At 32.4% G+C, this 23242-nt stretch overlaps 3 protein-coding genes across 14 annotated transcripts in view; 2 read left to right on the top strand and 1 right to left on the bottom strand.

Annotated features, from left to right (window-relative positions):
* The window catches only part of LOC118448033 (ribosome biogenesis protein BMS1 homolog), a 79543-nt gene that overhangs the window by 26400 nt on the left and 29901 nt on the right, over positions 1 to 23242 (bottom strand). For 5 of the 10 annotated variants that reach the window (XM_085662652.1, XM_085662647.1, XM_085662650.1 and 2 more), the window contains 2 exons: positions 6316 to 6531; positions 5317 to 5483 (listed from right to left, as the gene is read on the bottom strand). The gene's annotated coding sequence lies outside the window, so the exon portion shown is untranslated. Of the gene's footprint in view, positions 1 to 5316; positions 5484 to 6315; positions 6532 to 8373; positions 8559 to 10085; positions 10231 to 23242 lie in introns of those variants that run through there. The other 5 variants (XM_085662654.1, XM_085662648.1, XM_085662653.1 and 2 more) reach the window with 4 other exon arrangements.
* Positions 110 to 1296, top strand: LOC118448044 (p53 and DNA damage-regulated protein 1-like). Of its 2 annotated transcripts, none has more exons than XM_035880768.2 (3): positions 110 to 237; positions 780 to 1023; positions 1099 to 1296. In XM_035880768.2, exons 2-3 carry the CDS (start codon positions 798 to 800, stop codon positions 1266 to 1268), a joined length of 396 nt encoding a protein of 131 aa, XP_035736661.1. In that variant the 5' UTR covers positions 110 to 237; positions 780 to 797; the 3' UTR covers positions 1269 to 1296. The 2 variants fall into 2 exon arrangements, with proteins under 2 accessions (XP_035736661.1, XP_035736658.1); XM_035880765.2 differs by lacking the exon at positions 110 to 237 and adding an exon at positions 291 to 471 and having other exon boundaries at positions 1099 to 1293.
* kay (transcription factor kayak) overlaps positions 11219 to 23242 on the top strand; it is a 47486-nt gene continuing 35462 nt past the window's right edge. Inside the window, exon 1 of one of the 2 annotated variants that reach the window (XM_035880752.2) lies at positions 11219 to 11893. In XM_035880752.2, coding sequence (XP_035736645.2) covers positions 11762 to 11893 — 132 coding nt within the window. In that variant the 5' untranslated portion in view covers positions 11219 to 11761. Of the gene's footprint in view, positions 11894 to 22440 lie in introns of those variants that run through there. The other variant, XM_035880751.2, reaches the window with a different exon arrangement.

Here is a 23242-nt window from a genome sequence, read left to right as displayed (position 1 = left end):
CATACCGACAGATAATATTGCATATGGATTGTTGTTAATGTCCACCAGGTAGCGAATCGATCGCGCCATAAAAAAACAAACGATATCGTACACACTTTTTTCTCTTTCTCTCTCTCTTATGAAAAACTTTTTTGGTTATACGCATGCGCGAAAATTCTCTCTATAAAATAAATTCTCTAAATAAAAAATTCTCTCTCTACAAATATGCTATAAAATTAGCTGGCTAAAATCATACATGTAATTACATATATGGTTAAAACATATTATTTGTGTGTGTGTGTATATATATATATATATTTATTATATAATTAAAGTCTCATATTTAATCATACTGCGCACAATATCTTGCGTACCACATTCATAATAACTTTCCTTTTCTCATTTCATCGATGATCCTTCCTTACATTTATGAGGGACTAAACAATTATTCTATCCTCAATAGCTAGTGTGCATGGGAAATATCACAGTTAGGTACGCTTTCTCTTATTAAACTTTCTCATGTTTTAGAAATAAATATATCGTTGGTAATTATAGTTATGAAATAATTTTATTCTTGATAATTTGAACACGTGAATTTCTCATAATTGAGTTATACAGTTTCCATAAATACCTCTACTCAAATTTACGAACAAATAAATATTTTCTATCGAATTTTAACCTAACAAAAATTTTATAACCTATAAAAAGAGGAATGTTTTTGAATGATTTTCTATTACTAAGTTTATTATTAACAAAAGTGTTCCGAACAAATCAAAAAATAATTTATTACTTGTAATCAGTGAATACAATTGTGAAACATGAAGGAACAACAAGAATTATTACAACATTTGGAACAAGTCGAAGCAAAAGCTGGTGAAATTCTAACTGACAGACAAGAAATAATTGCACTTGATAAAAGAAGAAATGACGACAGGGTTGGCATGAGAGCATTGCAAAAGGCAAACTGTGAAAAAACTTGGATGACTATAGGTCCTATGTTATTAAAAATGTCAAGTAAAACTGCAGAAGAATTGCTTTTAAAGGGTACGCGCATTTTGTTTTCAATATTGTCGTTCGATTGAACAAATTATAATTTTAGTTTTAATTTCATTATTACAGATCAAAAACAATGCGACATAGAAGTGAATAAATTGAGAAGCGACTTGAAGATCAAAGTAAACGAGCTGAGAGATTTGGAATTGAATCCACCTGTACCTGGATTAATGTTAAAACCTATGGCCTATAAAGAGATGTCTGCCATGAACCAAGTTCTAGGAAGAAATTCTTAATTACTGTTAATATTAATTAAAACTATAACTTTTAATTTAACAATAAATTGTCTTTTAAATGCTGTGTTATTCATTAAGTACACCTTTCTTACCGACACGTATGAATTCTAGATCGGTAATAAACAGCTAACGCCATCTACACCTAAACCTCGCAAACTAATCGATAATTAACACAAACAGTAGGTAATTCAGAGGAACAGTCGATAATTGATACAACAGTCGATAATTAAAAAGAAATCGATCGATAAGTATTTCTGATTAAAACAACTAAGATTAAATATAAATTATTTTATCGAAATATTAAAAGAAAAAAAATAGATTTTGAAAAAGTGATTGCGAAAAGTATCGACAAAATCCGCAATCATTTAGTTGCCAAAACAATATGACGTTGGCAACTAAGTGATTGCGTATATGGTCACCGCAACGACTTAGTTGCCAAAACAATATGGCGTTGGCAACTAAGTGATTGCGGATATGGTCACCGCAACGACTTAGTTGCCAACGGGATATTGTCTTGGCAACTAAGTGATTGCGGATATGGTCACCGCAACGACTTAGTTGCCAACGGGATATTGTCTTGGCAACTAAGTGATTGCGGATATGGTCACCGCAACGACTTAGTTGCCAACCCAATAGTAAGATTATTATAATATTATATACGTTCATATATATATATATATTAGGTGGACCGGAAAGTAATGTCGCTTTAAAGAAACGACATTACTTTCCGGTCTATGATCAGGGGGACCGGAAAGTAGTGTCGTTTCTTAAAAACGACATTACTTTCCGGTGCAAGATCAGGGGGACCGGAAAGTAGTGTCGTTTCTTAAAAACGACATTACTTTCCGGTCCATGATCAGGGGGACCGGAAAGTAGTGTCGTTTCTTAAAAACGACATTACTTTCCGGTCCATGATCAGGGGGACCGGAAAGTAGTGTCGTTTCTTAAAAACGACATTACTTTCCGGTGCAAGATCAGGGGGACCGGAAAGTAGTGTCGTTTCTTAAAAACGACATTACTTTCCGGTCCATGATCAGGGGGACCGGAAAGTAGTGTCGTTTCTTAAAAACGACATTACTTTCCGGTCCATGATCAGGGGGACCGGAAAGTAGTGTCGTTTCTTAAAAACGACATTACTTTCCGGTCCATGATCAGGGGGACCGGAAAGTAGTGTCGTTTCTTAAAAACGACATTACTTTCCGGTCCATGATCAGGGGGACCGGAAAGTAGTGTCGTTTCTTAAAAACGACATTACTTTCCGGTCCACGATCAGGGGACCATATCCGCAATCACTTAGTTGCCAAGACACTATCCCGTTGGCAACTAAGTCATTGCGGTGACCAAATCCGCAATCACTTAGTTGCCAACCCCGCAATCATTTAGTTGCCAACCCCGCAATCACTTAGTTGCCAATCACGCAATCACTTAGTTGCCAACCCCGCAATCACTTAGTTGCCAACGCCATATTGTTTTGGCAACTAAGTCGTTGCGGTGACCATATACGCAATCATTTAGTTGCCAACCCCGCAATGATTTAGTTGCCAACACAATATATATAATTAATATATATTTAATAATAATAATAAATTAATAATATATATAAATATATATATATTATATATATATATATATATATATATAAGTGATATGAATTATTATGTGGAATATTGTAACCAAGTCCTGTTCCAAAATGGAACCTGATCGAAATATATTAATTAATAAAATATATATATATATATATATATATATATATATATATAATATATATACGGTATATATATATATATATATATATATATATATATATAGCGTACCTATTGAATAATTTTATTAAATAAATAATTATTATTAATATATTTCGAATATATCAAGAAATAGAATTAATTTAACAAATCGGTCGCATCTAATGCGAATTTCAGTTCCATTTTAATTTACGATTAATCTTGGCCTGTGCAAAGAGATAACGATAGGAAGTCAAATTTAGAAAGAAAGAAAGAAAAAGAAAAGGAATAGAAAAAGGAAAAAAAAAGGAAAAAAAGATATACATATTTATATTACTCGTCCAATCGTGCCTTATCTCATGCGGTTTATATTTTGATATTCCTCTTCACGCCATAGTGCAATCCGCGTTCAGTGAAACACTTTCCTGCACTCATTAAAAATCTTACTCATCTTCCGATAACGTAATGAGTAATTAGTGACACTCTAGACGACTGAAATTTCTTCTTTGTTGTATAACTCTCTCTCTCTCTCTCTCTCTCCCTCTTACACACATAACACGTACTCTTTCAACAATAAGAGCTACGATAGAAGAAGATTGTCAAAAAAAAAAAAATATACAAGAAATATATTTCTTCGTTAAACGAGAAATCACATTATAACGGGCCTTAGACCATTCATCTTCGTTTGAAACGTGTTTAGGGTAGTTAGAACGAAAAAGTAGAAGAAGGGTTGAGAGGGAGAGAAGCAGGGAGGGAAGAAGGGATGACGAGAGTAAAGAAAAGAAAAGGAAAAGAGTGCTAGAATTCTCTTTGTCGTTAAATGTATTAAATTATTGCCGGAAAGCTCTTTGCATACAATGGGCTTCGGTTGGTCTAAACGAATATACGTATATGAGAGGAAGAGAAAATATAAGAGAAAAAAAAAAGAAATAAATAAAAAGAAAGAGAGAGATACACAAAGGGACGGCTCTGGCTACCTACCAAGCTTATTCCCTTATCTTCGCTTCTTTACCTGCGACGACGGGTCAAAATAACAGAACTAAGCGACGCGACAGCTAAAATTTATAATTCCATGCAGGCGCCTCTTGTCTACGCCCACTACGTACGAAGATCTTGTTTTGGTTGGCACGCGTATCGTCAGGATAACATTTATTTGCCTTGGTATATATGTGTTTATATGTATATATGTGTGTGTGTGTGTGTATATATATATATATGTACATTGAAAAACAATGGTGTTAAATTGTACAAGAAATTTGTGATAATATTTTAAAACGATACATTAAAATCAATATAAATCAATTTCTACTTAAATATATCGTAGCTTTATGTAAAAACAAATCAATCGAATGTGAATCAACAATTTGATAAAGATTGATCATAATAATTCGTGCATTCATTCACGCAGGCATATGTATATGCATATATGTAGATATAGAGATAAAATCATGTAGAAATTGTTACCTTTGTAAATAAGTAATGAAAGAAATTTCACAATAATAAGAATGTTAATGAGTTAAGATCTCTAGTGTGCATTCTTAAAGAAAATCTTTTTCTAAAGAATCATACACTCTCAGACTTCTAATCCGACAATGTCTTTGTTTGTCCTTAACTTTTCCTTATTTAAAATTAGATTTACTTGTAGATATATATTTAAACATTTTATAGAGTTATTTTATCTAAGAGAAGAAAAAAAATAGAAGAAAAAAAGAAAAGCTATGATCTATTTCACTCATAGAAAAAATATATATATACATACATATGTGTATGTGGCATTGTGAAAAACAAAGAACGCATGCGCACGTGCTCATGTACACAGAGACGCGATTAAAAAGAGAAAAAAGTCATTTTCTTAATCCTACTTTTTCTTTTTTCTATTTACTAATGGTAATAGAAACAAAACATTACGATAATAACACTTTCCATTTGATTTGATTTCGATAAGATCAATAATAATCGAACAAAGATAAAAGTTAATTATATTTTTTTTCTTCTTCTTCTTTCTTCCTTTTTTTTCTTTTTTTTTTTCCCAATCATAAACACGATAATTCTTAAACGCCGATATATATATATATATATATATATATATATATATATATATAATACCATTGTTATTATCTATTCAAATTGTTAATAAGCCTTGAGAAAAAAAAAACAGAAAAAAAAAACAGAAAACAAAGCAAAAAAAAAGAGGAAGAGGAAGAAGAAGAAGAAGAAGAAGGAAAAAAAAGTATACCAATAGTTTTCCTCATACTTAAATACTTCCACTTATCAGAATGTTTCTAAATTATCCTGTCGAAATATATGTAACTAAGCTATTTACTTACTACGAGTCGTATTTGTAGTCGGCATAGTCTTCGTCGTTAGATTTTATCGTCGTGAAAGAAACATCGAACGAAGATAGAAATAAAGAGTAATAGATTGATTTAATAGACGATCCGATCCGATCCGATGATCTATCTATTCCATGTACCTATTTACTTACATGCTGTATCTGAAACATATATAAGTAAAATATTAAATTATTACCATACGATAAGGATCTATTTTACAATATATATATGTGTGTATATTATTATTAACAAAAAAAAAGAAAAAAAAACCTAACGTTCTCTCATGCGTATAAAATAAAAATCTAACGTAACGATATAAAATAAATTATTAGAAGGAAAGAATATGAAGAGTAGAAGAAAAAGAAATTAAAGAAAAAAAAAAAAAAAAAAGGAAGAAAAAAGAACATAAAGATTTCATTTAATTTCATCTCTCTCTCACTCTCTCTCTCACTCTCTCTCTCCCTTTCTCGTTGCATTTATACACGTGTACACGTGTACACATTACACACGTACGTACATGCATACATATATAGATACATGGAACTGACCAATAAGAATCGTGTGCATTAATAAAGAAATCGCACGCACATGATATCAACAACGGCTCCGCGTATTGTCTATCCATCGTTTTAACGAGCCGCAGCGAGCAGCGAGCTGTAACGCACGTGCTGTTTTCGCGCCATGAAAAAAAGAGAGAGAGGAAAAAAAAAGGAGAGAAAAAAAGAAAAAAAAAAGAAAAAAAAGGAACAAGAAATAAAGAGAAAGAGAGAGAGAGAGAGAAGAGGGAGGAAGCGTTGACTCATTTCGTGCAACTTCCATGAGCACTCTCTTGTCTCGCAGCTGCGAGAGAGCAGAGTCCAGACGCTTAACTTAGTACGTTTGTACATATATTCTCTCATTCGATTTCGTTCTTTCCATTTATTCGCGAATCCTATCTTATATTATTCAATCCTGCTGCGCAGGTTTATATACATATTACGTTTTATATTTTACCGGCAATACATACAGGATTCCATTTATCTTTCTCTTTTGTCTCTCTTATCTCAGGGAAATGCCCCTTCTTCGTTACAGTGGAACACGTTACACATTTATTCGACTATCACGTTTCTTTCACGTTCACGTTTACGTTTGGAAAAGATTAGCTTTTTTCTGTTGCTTCTTCTTCTTCTTTTTCTTCTGCTTTTCTTATCGAACTCATCGATCATTCCACTAAAAAGAAAAAATGATCTAATTAAAAATTGCGTTGATTGTAATCCTTTCTTTTCTTCCTTTCTTTCTTACTAAAATCCTACGCTCTAATTCCATTAAAAAAAAAAAAAAGAAAAATTCAATACAACATTGTTTTACCAATGCATATCGTATAATATTAAATACACAGGTAAAATTACCTGAACAGATGTTAAATAGAAACAATCTATGAAAGTTTGATTAATTTAAATAACACGAAGAAATATTCGTAACAGTTTCAAATTGCTTAGTTGGCGAATGTGAAATTTGAGAGAAAGAAAAAGAGAGACAGTGAGAAAGAGAGAGAGAGAGAGAGAGAGAGAAAGAGAGATTATTACTATTGTTATTATAATAATAGTTACAACTGTAATTATAACTACATTTATAATTATAATCAATAACTATAATAATAATAATAATAATATAATAATTATTGTAATACATGGTAACGTAGCAGAGAGGTCAGTTTTATCTTTGTGAAACGTCGCTGATAAGATACGACGGGAATATAATTATGTTGAGGTATTCAATACAATTGTCGTCTCTTAAGAATGTGTTTTATAAACGTTCGAAAAATAAACGAATGATTTTATCGTTGACTAATCAACTATGGTGTTATAAACATCTATTCTTGTCTAAAAGATAAATGAGAAAATTATATTATCGTCCGGTAAAACAAAATTATTGATTCTCATTTCTAAATAGATCTATCAAAAAAAAAAAGAAATAAAAAAAAAAAAATAAACAAACAAAATAAAATAATAATAATAATAATAATAAAAATTTCTAATTTTTTCAAGACGATAGATACACATACGTATAATAATTTTTAATAAAAATAGATAAATAGGATAGATTTTACGATCATTATTAACTTGTAAATATATCTAGTAAGCAATTAACATGTATTATAACATTGATAAGTTAAGTATTTCGTCTATGGTGTTTTTATAAGTATTATAATGAAACTAGATAAGAAAGAATATCGTTAAATATTTTCTTTCGACTAAACTCAAAAGTTTAAAACTATAATACAGAAATGTTAATTGCTTTAAATTGAGTTAAAGTAAAGAAACAATACTATTTCTGTCAGCGAATGATTCTCTCTCTCTCTCTCTCTCTCTTTCTCTCTCTCTCTTTCTCTCTCTCTCTCTCTCTTTCTCTCTCTCTCTTTCTCTCTCTCTCTCTCTCTTTCTCTCTCCCTCTCTAAAAGCACACTTATTTGTCCTAATCTCGAGACCTTCGACTTCGTTCGACAAGGTCCGTGTTAGTTTGCCACAGAGAAAAGTGTGTCAATGAGAAGGGAAGCACTTTTTCCAATTAGATATAACAATTCGTACAAATTCTATCGTTAAAAAGAAATGATATTTTTTTTTTCTTTTTTTCTTATTAGATGTATCTTCGATCGAACCAATTTGTTTATATGATTTTTAATAAAAAAAAAAAGAGGGGAAGGGAAAAAAGTGAGAGAGAGAAAAAAAAGAGAAAGAAAGATAGATTTAGATAAATAGATAGATAAATAGAGAAAGATGTATATATATATATATATATATGTCGAAAGAAAGAGATCGTATTACGTAGAAATAGCGATTAGATTCCATCGATTTTTTTTTTCTTCTCTTTTTATCCATTTATCGATCTACGTTCCAGCACGCTCGTAAAGCACCTTCGTAGATCAGAATCTCTTTGATGAAATAAGAGGAATAAGAAGAAGAATAAGAAGAATAAGAATAAGAATAAGAATAAGAAAAATAAGAAGAAGAAGAAGAAGAAGAAGAAGAAGGAGGGTAAGTGCTATGTAATTCTCGCTGAGATGAAACGCACCGCGCGATTCAATTCGCGATTCGAACGGCAATGACATTCCGCAACGTCGTAATTTTTCTAATCGTTAAGCACATTCAAATATGGCGATCAAGTTGGGTCCTTGGCTATATAGGCAGAAGTTGGCTCAAGGACGGCTGCCACTCGTCGGTCTATTCGAATTTCATCATGGATGCGAAGCTGGTAAACGGGTGAATGTCAGCTCTTTGCGCTTCGTTCGTCTATGTATATATATATATATATATATATATACGTATGTATGTATATAACGAGAGAAAGGGAGAGATAAAGATAGAGATAGAGAAAAAGAGAGAGTTTCCATTCCTCCCCCTCTCTCTTTCCCTTTTTGCTGAAAAAGAAAAAATATTATTTATTTTTAATCGTCGAAAGAAACAAAAATAGAAAGAGAAAAAAAAAGAACAAAAAAATTTGCGATATCTTGAAAGATATATATATATATAAATATCTTTACGTATAAGTATTTCTTTTTTTTTATCTTTTTTTTTATCTTTATATCGGTAAAAAAAAAACAAAAAAAAAAAAATCTACCGAAGTGTAGCGCTGAGCACTCTCGAGCAAAGGGATATGTCGGGCACTCGGCTACAGGTGCCACCTGCGAGTTCCGTAAGCATGAAAGAGAAAGAAACAGAATGAGGGAAGGAAGAAAAGAGAAGAGAAGAAATGAGAGAGTGAGAGAGAGTGAGAGAAGAAGAAGAGAGAGAAGAGAAGAGAACAGAGAGAAAGAGAAGATATAAGGGAGGTGAAGAGAAAAGGGAAAGCTTGAGGAACGTCGTCGTCTAGTCGTAGCCGGTGGCGGCAGGTTAAGGCGCGAATATCCAACATATCAGATCGGTGAGTCACGTCGGCTCTTGTTCGATGCGTTCCGGCTACCCCATTCGCCGCCCACGCGACAGCCCAAGCTCTGACTCATCAACGTTTCTTGGAAACGGTGCGCGTGTCTCATTTGAAATTTTCGGCTTGCGAGGAAACCAACAATGATGATTTCTTTTAACTACTTACTTATCTATTAACATACTGATATCGTTCATTTCTCGTTACTCGTTAATAATATTATTACTATTACTTCCTATTAATGTTGTTGAATTGTTCTTTCTATTAGAGATATTATTCTTATTATTATTTGTTGCTACTGCTGCTACTACTGTTGCTGCTAGTTACTTCTGTTATTGCTATTGTTGTTATATTGCCTTGATATTGCTTTAGATATTATTGTTCCTTCTTCTTCTTGTTAATTCTTCTATATTATTACTATGGGATAAAAAGAGAGAAAGAGAGAGAAAGAGAAAAAGAAGATGATAAATCAAGTTTTTTGATTGACTTTTTTAGTTACAACAGACATTTATACTTCCCTCCGAGATCGATAACATTACACTGTCGTTAATTTCGTGCAATTTCCCTTTGCTCCCCTCTTGTCCACCCTCTTTTTCTTGAGGAAAGGGGGTCGGTCGGTCCCGACATAGCGGTCACGCTCCGATGCATTCTCAACCCCTCTTATGCACCCTTATTCCTTACCACTTTACTTTCTTACGCGATTAAAACAACATCCTATTGTAATAAGTGAGAAGGTACTGGTGCGTTAAAAAAAAAATGAAAAAAAAAAAAAGAGAAAGAAAGCAAGAGGAAGAAAAGTAACATGTATATTATAGGTTATTATAACGCGCACTTCGTCGAATAGGTTGATACTTCGGTCTTACCAACGTCGTTGTTATTTCAATCAAAATCATTTATTCGCAATCCAAATTTCGAGATACGTTCGTATTTCTAAATATAACCAACGAAATTCTAACCTTAACATCGATTACATACGTAACGTTCGTACGAAATGATATTTGGTTACGTAGCCGTTGGGATTTTTCGAACCCACGACCGTGTCCTACTTTCGTACGTTAAAAAAAAAAAAAGAAAAAAAAGAGAAAAAAAATAAGGAAAGAAACGTTCCTCGTTGAAATTTTGTCACGCTTCCGACGAGGAAGAAGATACCATCCAATCACGATCGTTCGGACTAAATGTTCTCACTCAGGTAACCACGAATCATCGAGAACCCTTTTCCTCTGACGTATCTACATGATTTTTTACGCTCGATAAGTGTTTTCAATTAAAAAAAAAAAAAAAAAAAAAAAAAAAAGAAAAAAAAAGAAAAAAAAAAGATCCTTCACAAGAAGAACAAGACGATAAAAACACCGATGAACATGATCGAGTTCAAGTAAAGAAAAAGGAAAGAGGAAAAAAAAAGAAAATGAAGATACGAAAGAAAAAGTGGGAACTAACGCGATAAGTGTTCGAGCGTGTTAAGTGTTTAAGTGGAATGAGAAAATCAAAAAAAAATATATCCTCGTTCGTTTTTTCTCGTAATCGTAAATAAAAAAAAAGAAAAAAAAATGAAAAAAAAAAGAATAAAATTTAATTTGTAACCGACCAAGTGCCCGCTTGTGAAAATACCCGCTGTATCCGTACGTCCCTGGTGCGCGCGTTCCACGGCGTCGCAGCGAGCCGATTGGTTCTAGCTCGAATAACCAAATGACGTCATTGTCGTTCGGGTAGCGTCGGGGCGTATAGAGGCGGAACGATCTTAGCCGAACTCGGCCGAGCATAGGACCGAACGCATCGCGAATCTTTCGAGGTATTCCCCCGCGGTATGAGTCATCGGGCTTTTAGTTTCGCACGGTTTCGGAGCAAAGGAGCCTGCTGCACGATAACCGTGCACACCTCGGACGCTTTTTAAACGTGTTTCGAAGGAAAAGAAAAGAGGTGGGAGGGTGGGAGGGGTTAGAAGAGGAAGAGAGAGGGAGAGAGAGAGAGAGAGAGAAGGGACTACTACGACGGTATCTTTTCGAATCGAATTCTTTGCTACGCTTGAGAAACGAACACAGTACGCTACGTAAGTACTTGTGAGTACTTACGAACGTATCGAATTTTTGTTCGCGTTGTGTCTTTGTTCCATTTTTTTTCTGCGCTTTTCTTTTCTTTTCTTCACTTTTCTTCTTTTGGTGTCTCTATTTTTAAAGACGGAGATAGAGAAATAGTCTTTATATATAGATGAAGAGATAGAGATAGTGATAGAATTATCTCTCTTTCTTTACTTTCCTCCTTTTTTCCACCTTTCTTCGTGATCGTTTTATACGAGATCAACGCGGCCTGATCGACACGACGAGGGGGGAAATTAAAGAAAAAAAAAAGTCACACGTACATATATACACACATACATATATGTATATGTAGAGAGAGACACAGGCACACATACACATACGTAACGTTGTACGTAAAGTAACGTATGCACGGACTTCGTGTATCAACGTAAACGAAGGAATACGTACGAAACGAACGATTGAGAAAAGAAATAAAAAAAGAAAAAAGAAGAAGATAAAGAAAAATGAAGCTGGACGTGTCCGACGTATTATACGACAGCTCGAGCGTTTCCAGCGACAGCGGTACGTCACAGAGTTCCCGCGTCAGCCATGATTTTCTCTCCAGCATCGCTAACTCAGCTACGCTGCCGGGCAACGTAAGTACATTACATATATATATATACACATTCTACACATATGCGCGCGCGCGTACCACACACATTATATATATAGATATCTATATAGATATATATATATATAAGATACGTAGTCGAGTACGATTCGTTGCTTTCGAAGAATTAAAAGAAGATAAGAGAGAGAGAAAAGAAAAAAAATAAGAGGAAAGGGAATCTCATTAAAAATTCTTATTTTATTTCGTTAATATATAATAATATTAACATATTTATTTCTTTGAATCTGTCTGAAGTGAGTAAGTATAACGGATATTCGATTCGATACGATATTCGATTCGATTCGATTCGATTACGATTTCGATTACGATTACGATTCGATTCTCTCTCTAGTAACGTTTATAAAAGATCATAAAAATGTGTTCCTTATTTTCTTTCTTTCTTTATCGCGTTTATTCAACGTTCCTTATATAGATATATTTGATTATTTTACATGTTACTTACTAATTGATAAATTAGTGACTTACTAGTGATATAGTTTATTAAATGTAAGATGGATTTTTAGTTTTTTAAGTGCAACAATTGATTAACGTAACTAATTACTCAACACACACATATATATATATATCCTCTCGCTTATTTCCAATCGAATTTGTTCCTTTTTTCTTTTTTCTGTTTGTGCCTTCTCCAGCACCTTCCCCTTCACCATTTCTCTTCGGTCGAGAATATTACGTAAGACGTTAAGGACGCGCAACCGATGAGAAAACAGTTAAAACAACGGGGTGTTTAAAAGCGTGTAAAACGAGCGAGAACTCTCTTCGATTGCGCTCTTGCCTTTTCTTTGAAGAGAGACAGAGAGAGATAGAAGCGAGTAGGAGTATAAGAATGAGTGAGACAGAAAGAGAGAGAAATAGAAAGAGAGGAAAGATCAGGAACTTTCCAGAAAGGGGCACTGTTCTTTTACAACACACATTAAAACAGAAAGTAATACAACTATATATATATAAATATATTATAAATGTATGTATATATAAATACTTATATATATTTATTTATAAAATATTTTCAAAAAATTTATTAAATATTTATATATATATATATATATATATATATATATATATAAATCAATACATTAGTAAAGTAGTAAGGTCTTTGATTTAATAAATGATTTTCTTCATAATGATCATTAATATTCTTCTTTCAACTGTTACAGAAGAAAAGAATTATTCTCTTCTTTTTTATGTTGGTATTAATTATTTACCATAGATATGGTTATATATATGTATATAGATACATAGATATATCTGGTATATAAGTTCAATTACTTGGTTACGTTATAAGGAGGGAGAGAACGTGAAAGAGGTTCTCTCTCGTTGAGAGAACTCGTAGATAAAGTGTCCCTCTCGTAGCGAGCACGCTAAGTGTGGATCCGTTATCCGTAAATACATATATACATATGTATATATATATATATATATATATATATATATATATATATATTGCACGCAGTAGCGTTGCTAATTTTACAAACTGGCCCCTAACGTCATCGCTATAAACCGATCTCTCTCTATCTCTCTATCTCTCTATCTCTCGATCTCTCGATCTCTCGATCTCTCTTTTTTTTTCGCCTTATAACCGCTTTTTTTAGTGTCGATTCTCGAAAAAGATTTGCTTTTGTTTACGCTGCATCTCTCTCTCTCTCTCTCTCTTTATCTCTTATTAAATTCGTCGCTGATTACGTGTATTAGATCAATGATTAAGAAGGCTCTATACGATTACATCGAGTTTGATTCGACAAAAAAGGTTATGTCGATTAGAGTATGGTTCGACAAAAAGGTTATGTCGAGTATGGTCCGACAAAAAGGTTATGTCGAGCGTGACTCGACAAAAAGTTACGACGTTCGTTGATCGACAAATCATTGACTACTCAGTTTTTTATTCTCTCTCTCTTTCTCTCCCTCTCCCCCCCTCTCTCTTTCCTGTTCATTTATTTTTTTTTATCTCATTGACATACCAATTGATCGATACGCTTCCGTGATACTCATGTATGTTCAATTTTCTTTCTTTTTCTTTTTTTGTATTTCTATATTTATTTTATTTTTTTGAAGAAACGAATCAAAGATCGAAGCGAAAAGGATAGAGAAAAACAAAGAGAGAGAGAGAGAGAGAAAGAAATAGAAATAATACATATGTATTATTTAGAGGATAGGCGGCGAGCAATATATAAGAAGTGTTTCGTCATTTAGGAAAGATTTTATACATATGTATATATATTTATGTATGTATGTATGTATCTATTTGTATATACTACTATTGTATTGCAAAGATAATACAATGGCTAGATCGCGTTTGATCGAACTAACTAACTAACTAACTTACGTACGTGTAGTACGTGTAGTACGTGTAGTATGAACGTACGTACGTACGTACGTACGCCAACTTTCATTCCGGTCACGTTTCTTGTGTATCCATTTAAGGTGCATACACCGCATGTGCACGATATATCGCCAATAAATTGCTGGATTTAGTTAGAAATGTCGCTAACCAATCGTGATGTAGTTTTAAATTTGACGAGCAAACTAATCGTATATAGTTAATCGAAAATATTTTGTTATAATACATATTAAAACTTTCCCCTGATTATTATTATTATTATTATTATTATTATTATTATTATTATTATTATTATTTAATTATTTATCTATTAATTTATTTCCGTGATTTATATATATATATATACGTATATATAAATATGGAAGATTTTTACATTTTGGTAAACTCGTGTAATACATGAAAAAGAGAAAAATGAATAAATAAATAAATTAAAAGAAGGATAAACTAAAAAAAAATAAACAACGATGTTAAACATCCAAAAATCTTTTGATTCTTTTATGTAATTGTTTTAATTTCTTTTCTTTTCCTTTTTCTTTTTTTTCTTCTAAATTATATACACTTCGTCGATATAACATGCAAAATATTGAAAACTAAAGCGCATAAATATTGTATGTATACGTATGAAGAAGTAAAAATGATAAGAATCGAAATATTTTAAGACCGTTCGTGTTATATCGAAACCACAACTTCTTGTATGTATCTTTAAATGATAGAAATGTCAAAAAAAAAAAAAATAAAAAGGAAAAGAAGAAGAAGAAGAAAATCCCTATCTACGTATTCAAATTGTACATACGTACGTAAAAAGGAAAAAAAAAATTACCGAACAAACTCTTACTATCTCACGAACGTCGAACCGTACACAAGAGTGATAAATCTCGTTTCAACCGAGAGAGAGAGAGAGAGAGAGAGAGAGAGAGAGAGAGAGAGAAAAAGAGAGACGATTCCTCTCTTCTCTCATTTTCTATGACGCAAATCGTATTTATAGCGTAGGATTACACGTTTAACTTTTTTCCTCGAGTCATACGTAAAAGTTATTTTTTTTCATTGTCACAAATATGCAAGACATATATAAGTATATAGAATACTAACGATAGTTGTTCGTTCATCACACATAAAATGCATTTAAATATTTGATTCTTTCTTTTTTATTTCTTTCTTTATTTATTTATTTTTTAATTTTATTTATTTTTTTCTCACACACACACATATACACACACGGATTTTCTCTCCTTTTCTCTTCCTTCTTTACTTTTCTTTCGATCGAACGGATGTATGCACTTTTTTTCCCCTAATCTCTTACGTCCAAGTACGACGTAACTAAGTAACTAAGCTAAGTACTTACTAAAGTCGATAATAAATTTCAAAGAAAGAAAGAAAGAGAAAGAGAGGCAGGGAGAGAGAGAGAGAAAGAGGGAATAATATATTGAGGCTCGTAAATGTTAGTACTACGAAGGGCAAGAAGAGAGAACTATTATAGCAGTCAGGATAGAGGAGGAGGAAATCCCCCAGGAGGGTTTTTCTTTTGGCTTCGTTTTGGGATTGGTGCACCCCTATCTAGTAGATACTCTCCCCTTCGTTGTATCTCTCTCTCTCTCTCTCTCTGTCTCCACCTCTCTCCCTACATACATATCTTACATACGCATGTGCATGTATAAAAGGACAGATAGATATAGACAGAAACATGCATACATAGATACACATATACATAAAGCTAGCCAGCAGCAACGATAGTATTGATTCTCTCGTTTTGGCTGGCATGGCTTCTGCTGTCCCCAACAGCTGTTTTATAAAGAACCCGTACACGGTCACCTCGTGACAGTACTACGGCCATTTAAACTAGTCGATCGAAGATATATATACATATACATATGTATATATATATGTATATATATATATGTGTTTGTGTGAGTGTGGTATGGTATGACCAATGTTTAAGCTGTTCCTTCAATACATATTCCACGTATATGTATTTCGGATATATGTTTTCATTGTATATGTATTTGTCGAGATAGGGGGGTGGTAGTTTATGTGGGTGGGTATGTGTGGGTGTATGTATGTATGTATGTATGTATGTATGTACGTTAAAACGACCGGAGTAAAGAATTAACATTATAAGCAGATATCCGGTCATAGCAGATGTCGTTTAATTATTCCTGCGGTGTTAATTGACGAGGGTCGAATTAAAGTAATAAAGATAAAGAATAAATTGATAAATAACGAAGATATTTGATCTCGTATATAAATTCCAATCTTGAAAATGGAAAAAGAAAAAAAAAAGAGAGAGAGAGAGAGAGAAATATCTTTGTATCATTATATTCGATTTACTGGATCGAAAGTTGTTATCTCCCAGTAATAGGTAACAGTCTCTATGTTACTCGAAGAAACAACAAGATATTAGATGTATATATATATATATGTATATATAGATATTTGCCACGTATTCGCAAACAAAGAAAATGTTATCGGTTTCCTGTTAGTAGCGGCAAATCCTTTATTTCCGTGTACATATGTATTATACAAAAAAAAAAGAAAAAAAAAAGATATATATATATATATATATATATATATATATATGGAGATGTACATGTATACGTATACATTTTTATTTTGATGCATAAAAATAAAACGCGCGTTTAATTTCCTTTTTTTTCTCTCTTTTTTCTGCCTCTGTTTTTTTTTCATTTTCTAACTTTTATTAAGAAAAATTATCACACCATTTCATTGTTCGTCATTCTGGTTTTTTTTTCCCTCCTCCCATTGTCTTTCGTTCTTTTTCTTCTCTCTTTTTCTTCTTTTTTTTTTTTTTTTTACTTCTACTTCTTCTTCTTTAGCCGCGACCACCTGTTTGTACATTCAAAATGTTTTCTTTCTTTTCCTTTCTTTTTTTCTTTCTCTTAGCATTACTCCTTCTATCTCTCTCTCTCTCTCTTTCTTTCTCTCTTTCTCTGTGAGCTTTGAATTTTCGTATTGATTTTCATTCTATACACGATCGGATACCTGTTACCCACAAACATTCGATTAACCCCAAGAGACTTTAAACGTATGCTCATTAAAATGTCTCTTTGTCGCGAGAACAAAAGACCCGACGATCCTTTCGAAACGTCCAGCCTTCGGTTTTTTCGTGTCGCTTCGTTCTCTCTCTCTCTCTCTCTTTCTATCTCTTTTTTTCTCTCTTGATTCTCTCTCTCTCTCTCTCTCTCTCTCTCTCTGTGTCTCTGTCTCTGTCTCTTCATGTCTATCTTTTTATGTCTCTATGTCTCTCTGTGTCGTTTCGTTTGTCCTCCTTCGAGGATAGACGCAACTTTAGATTTTCTTTTACGATATATATATATATATATATATATATATATATATGTATATATGTATGTATAAGTAACAACTATGCAAGTAAATAGACTCTTGAGAATGAAATTGTTATTTATTTTTTTCTTTCTTTTTTTTTTTTTTTTTCTTTTTTTTTTCTTTTTTTTTTTTACGAAGAAGGTCACGATTATGCTCCTGACTAATATACAACTGCGATCGTGACATTTATATACATGTATGTACATATACGGGAAGTTAGTCGTGTTTATAAGTAATATTTTTCTACGTTTAACAATACATATAACAATGCATAAACAAAACAAAAAAAATATATAATATATATATATTTATAAATTGCATTGTAATTTTAACGATGAAATGAAATTTTTTTTCTATATATATATATAGAAAAATTATTAAATAATTAATAGAAAATATTTATATTATATACATTTTAATAAAATCTTTATTATATTTACAGTCTAACAACAAATTAATATCTTTATTTTTCGTTTGAAAATGCGAAAACTCATCAATCAGGATTTTCTATAACTAACATTCGATACGCTTACATATTTTACGATTAACGAATACCTTTAAGGCACACTTTATGGTTGCTTGACATCGAAAACAATTAAGGTATACCATACAAAAGTAAGAAAATTTTACAAGTACCTGAGTTAATAGGGTGGATTTTCTAAGAAGATTTGCCTTTTCTTATCGCAATGGTCAGTCAAAAACAAAAGAACGGACGAAGGGGAAAGCTTCTTGCAATGAGCAAATATTTGCCAATATATTACCATACCGATTAGTATACATTATGTATCTATATTTTATTTTATCTTTTTTTCCATTGTCCAAAAGATTTTTTTCAAGTTTTAAAGATAATGGATAATGATATTTTATTTATCTACGTGTAGTATATAGAGAAACATAATTAACACGTAAACATTTTTTTTATTGTATTATCAATGGAAACTTACTTTTAACTCAAAAATCATGATAATTCTATATCTTCTTTTATATTATTATTATCTTTTATCTTTTATTTTTATCTTTTATATGTTTACGTATGAAAGGTGTTTAGTTTTTTTAAATAAGGTCGAAACGATATGGGCGAAAGGGAATGACAAAGGGAATAACAATAATTTCTCGAACATCCATATCATTCGATAAATCGAATAAAAGAATAAATTTAAACAAAAACAAGTTCATAAATCTTTTTCATTATTTTTCTTCGATTGTTATTATTTTATCTTTTGTTATTGTTTCACGATCGACAGACCGATCGATCTGTGAAGATATTTTTTTTCTAACGATTGTAAAAATTCAATAAATCTTGTCAAATTTTCTTCAGTATGTTCAGTACGACAACAACAACAAAAACAACGAACGCGATAACGAAAACGACAAAAAAAAAAAGAAGACAAAATAAAAAAAGAAAAAAAGAAAAATAGAAAAAAATAAATTTTTTTCTGGCAATATACTTTTTTTTTCCTTTTTTTTTTTTTTTTTTAAATACGACGGAAAATGAAATTTCGAAGGATTTTCAACGTAAATGCGTGCACTTTCTTCTCTCTACGCTCGTTCTTCTACGCTCGTTCTTCTACGCTTGTCCTTCCTGATAAGATATCGTTTTAACTTTGAACGAGCAAAGACGTGTGCAGTTTAGAAATTAAAAAACACGCACAAGCACGTATGCTACACACACGCACGTATGCACGCACGCACATATGTGATTCAAATCCGTGTGTAATGTAGTTAAAAATGAAAAATTTTTAATGGGTTCGACGAGTCAGTCGATTACGCATATAAACGTATTCATATTTTTTTGTTTTCCTTTTTTCTTTTCTTTTCTTTTCTTTTTTGGAATGTATTGCAATTTCTCCGCTGAATTTTTTTTTCCGATCATTAAGAAATAAGACTGAGATCGACATCGTTGTCGTCGTCGTCGTCGTTGTCGTTGTTATTGTTATTGTTATTGTTGTTGTTGTTGTTGTTGTTGTTGTTGTTGTTGTTGTTGTTGTTGTTGTTGTTGTTGTTGTTGTTGTTGTTGTTGTTGTTGTTGTTGCTGCTCTTCGTTCTTTCGTAAAATTTTCCATTGAACAAAGAAAACCGAATACGCTTTGGGTTTGCCCTCTCTTTTCTTCTTCGTTTTCTTGACTTCCTCGTGCGTTGCACCGCGAATGAACGTGCGTTCACCTCGGAGTTCGTTGTACGTTTGTAACGTGTTCAAGAAAGAAAGAAAGAAAGAAAGAAAGAAAGAAAGAAAGAAAGAAAGATAGAAATAAAGAAAGAAAGAAAAGAATGGAAAAGAGAGACAGAGAGAGAGAGAGAGAGAGAGAGAGAGAGAGAGAGAGAGAGAGAGAGAGGGAGAGAGAGAGACGTAAGAAAAAAAAAGCAAGAAATAAAGAAAAAGAAAACGAATCTTCACGATAACTAGGGGGTGATTGGTTGATGGTGGAGATGTTTGAGAAGAGAGAGGGATAGAGGGGGAGGAGAGGGCAGAGGACAGAGAGAGGGTGTTTTCTCTAAGCTAAAATAAAATCTCTCTTTATAGGGATACTGATAGATAAAGATATATATATATATGATTGATTGAACTTTATTTTTAGCTTTCTCAGCTATTGGATTAAAAATTAGAGAGAGAAAAAAAAAATATATATATATATGTAATATATTATTCTTTTGAAAAGAAGGTCTATCCTTTCACACTGTTTTATTCCAACTGATAGGGATAAATTTATATGCCTTTATTCCTTCGTAAAACAAACTCGTTTGTTAATTACTTATTCTGCGAAAATCTATTGCAATGTTTTCGTTTTTGTTCACGTGAATCTTTCACTTTCACATTATCTTACTATTTCTAATAACCTATTACTTAATCCTCTAGTTAGAGTAAATTCCTTTTTAGATGTTAAAAATAAATATGTATAAATATACATTGTAGTGTATAGCTTATGTATTATGGACATAAACTGCGACGCTTCCAGCATATATATGTTCTACTTTAGTGTACCTTTTGCATTGCAATACAACTTTCTCTGTCTCTCTGTCTCTCTCTCATCGTCCTATTTTGGGCTACTTGCAATTTGTCCAGCTGTGTTTCTCATATATCTATTGACAATGTTGCACAATATTGTAAATAGTGAGAAAGAGAAAGAGAGATTAATCGACTTGAATAAGATTGGAAAGGAAAAGGAAGGTGAAAGTAAGGGAGGTAGGGAGGAACTTTTTGGTCATCTAAATAAAAATCCTAATATTAACGAGTACGATGATTATGACGACGATGACAAGAATATTACGATTGATTATTATTAAAAGAGACAACGATATTTTGTCCTCTCTATTTCATTATCCTTGCTCTCTTTGTATCAGAATACCAAAGAGAGAAAGGAGAACTTTTTCGTGGGCGAAGTTCAGCGTTCCCTCTGACTCGTATATTTCAACGATATGTAAAAGAGAGAGAGAGAGAGAGAGAGAGAGAGAGAGAGAGAGAGAGAGAGAGAGAGAGAGAAAGAAACAGAGAGATAGACGGACAGACAGAGAGAAAGAGAAAGAAACAGAGAGAAAAAGAGACTGATAAAAAGAAAAAAAGAAAGAAAGGAGTACGAGAATATTGAGAGTCGACTTTGCGAGAAAACACATTCTTAGTGGTCACGTGCCAAATCGGTAATAATTTTGCCTTGACATTATTCGTATACATACATATACATACATACACACATACGCGCGCGCACGATCGCGTTTATAATGCGTCGCATCATCGTCATCGTTATCAACATCGTCATCATTGTCATCATTATCATTATCCTTTGTTTTTATCTTATTAGCCTAAACGTATTATTTAAAATTTTAATATTACAATTATTTTCTATTTGGCACACGTTTGCTTTGGGCTTTTCTTCCCCTATTATCCAACACCTCTCCCCCAACACACCCCCTCCTACCTATTACCATAAATCGATAGATCGGCTATTTAAATTTAAATGCTGTGATTAAGAATTGGTAAGAAAAAAAAGAAAAAGAAAAAGAAGAAAAGAAACAGGAAAAAATAGAAAAGGACGTGAATGAAGAAGAGAATGATAAGGAAGGAAAATAGAAAGGAAGGAAAATAGAAAGGAAGGAAAGGAAGAAATTAGCGTTTTCGAAATGACTTGAGAAAAGAAAATAACAAAAGCAATAAATAAAATAAATAAATAAAAGGGAAAGAGGAAAATCATTTTTTTCGTAGTAGCTTTTAGGGAAAGAAAGAAAAAGGAAAAAAAAATAATAATAAATGAAATATAAAATAAAAAGAAAAAAAACAAAGAATAAGTGAAAAGAGGAATGAAAAATGGGTCGTCGCCTTTTTAGAATATATCGTTGGAAAAAAAACCAGAAATAAAAAACAAAAAAGAAAAGAGAAGAAGAAGAAGAAGAAAACAAGAAGAAGAAGAAGAAAACAAGAAGAAGAAGAAGAAAAATAAGATAAGAGAAAATGAAAAATTATTCAATGAAATCCTAACTTCCGGACTTTCCGATCAGTTAAATCTCTTCGTTGCATATATATATATATATATCGTTCTTCTACCTGGAAAAAGGGTATCTTGTTTTCTCTCGGCACGTTCCTCTCGATTCCTTGAAGTTCTACTACGAAACAAGTTCGGTCTTTAGGTCTTTAACGTGCGTCGATTGGTCGAAGTGGTATCGCGCGAATCAGCAATCAAGATGGCGGTGACGTCACGTAGCATAAGCTCGGTTAGCACTCCATAATGGTGGGGATAGTCTGGTGAGTGTATTGAAGAGAAGTAGGGGAATAAAAAGAGAGAGAGAGAAGGAGAGAGAGAGAGACTCCTTTCTATATAGTTTCCAAGTCACGTTGGCGGACTCAGTTGAGATACGTGAGCGTGTGCAATGCTTTTCGTCGATACGACGACGACGACGACAACGACGACAACTACGACATCGACGACGACGAGGAGGACGACTTAAGACGGCTAAAAACGATCAAGAAAAAAGAAACTTGCTCTTTTAAGGAACCTTTGTTTATTTTTGTTTTTTCCTTTTATTTTTTATTTTTTTTTTTTTTTTTACACTGTGAACATTTTCAACGCGCGCGCGTGTTTGTGTGTGTGTGAGGGGGAAAGGAAAACAATACTCATTCGTATTTCCTCGATCTTCTTCCAATTTCGTTCTTCTATTTTTCTTTTTTTATTTTTTTTTTCTTGTTTTTGTTTCTTCTCTTCTCTTTTCTTATTCTTTGCTTTATTTTTCTCTCAGCAAGCAAAAAGAGAGAAAAGAAAGAAAGAAATAAAAAAAATAACGAAAGAGAAAGAAATATCATCCCTGGAAGATCTAAAAGCAAAAGAGTTATATATATATATATATATATATAGATCGTTGTTATCTCGTTCATTTTCTCGTTCTTTTTTCTTTTTTGGTGTGCGTGCGTATACGTCGTAAAAAAGAAAAAAAGAAAAAAAGGGATAAAAAGATAAATAAAAGACAAGGAGAAGAAAACACAACAGATTCCGTTCACTTCGTGACATCTATGAAGGAATATTATAATTCGAGAGATTATCGAGATTTCGATAATATTTCTCAATACATCGAGAAAGATATTACAAGGAGATCGATAATGCAACGAGTACCAACCTCGGTTTATTACGAGAACGTCGTCGAGGATCATAATTACAC

This window comes from Vespa mandarinia, chromosome 19 (genome assembly GCF_050613455.1).
Source record: "Vespa mandarinia isolate Hongniang chromosome 19, ASM5061345v1, whole genome shotgun sequence".
In the NCBI taxonomy this organism is placed as follows: Eukaryota; Metazoa; Arthropoda; class Insecta; order Hymenoptera; family Vespidae; genus Vespa; species Vespa mandarinia.
The sequence above is the reverse complement of the archived record's forward strand: the minus strand, read 5'-3'. Positions and strand labels throughout refer to the sequence as shown.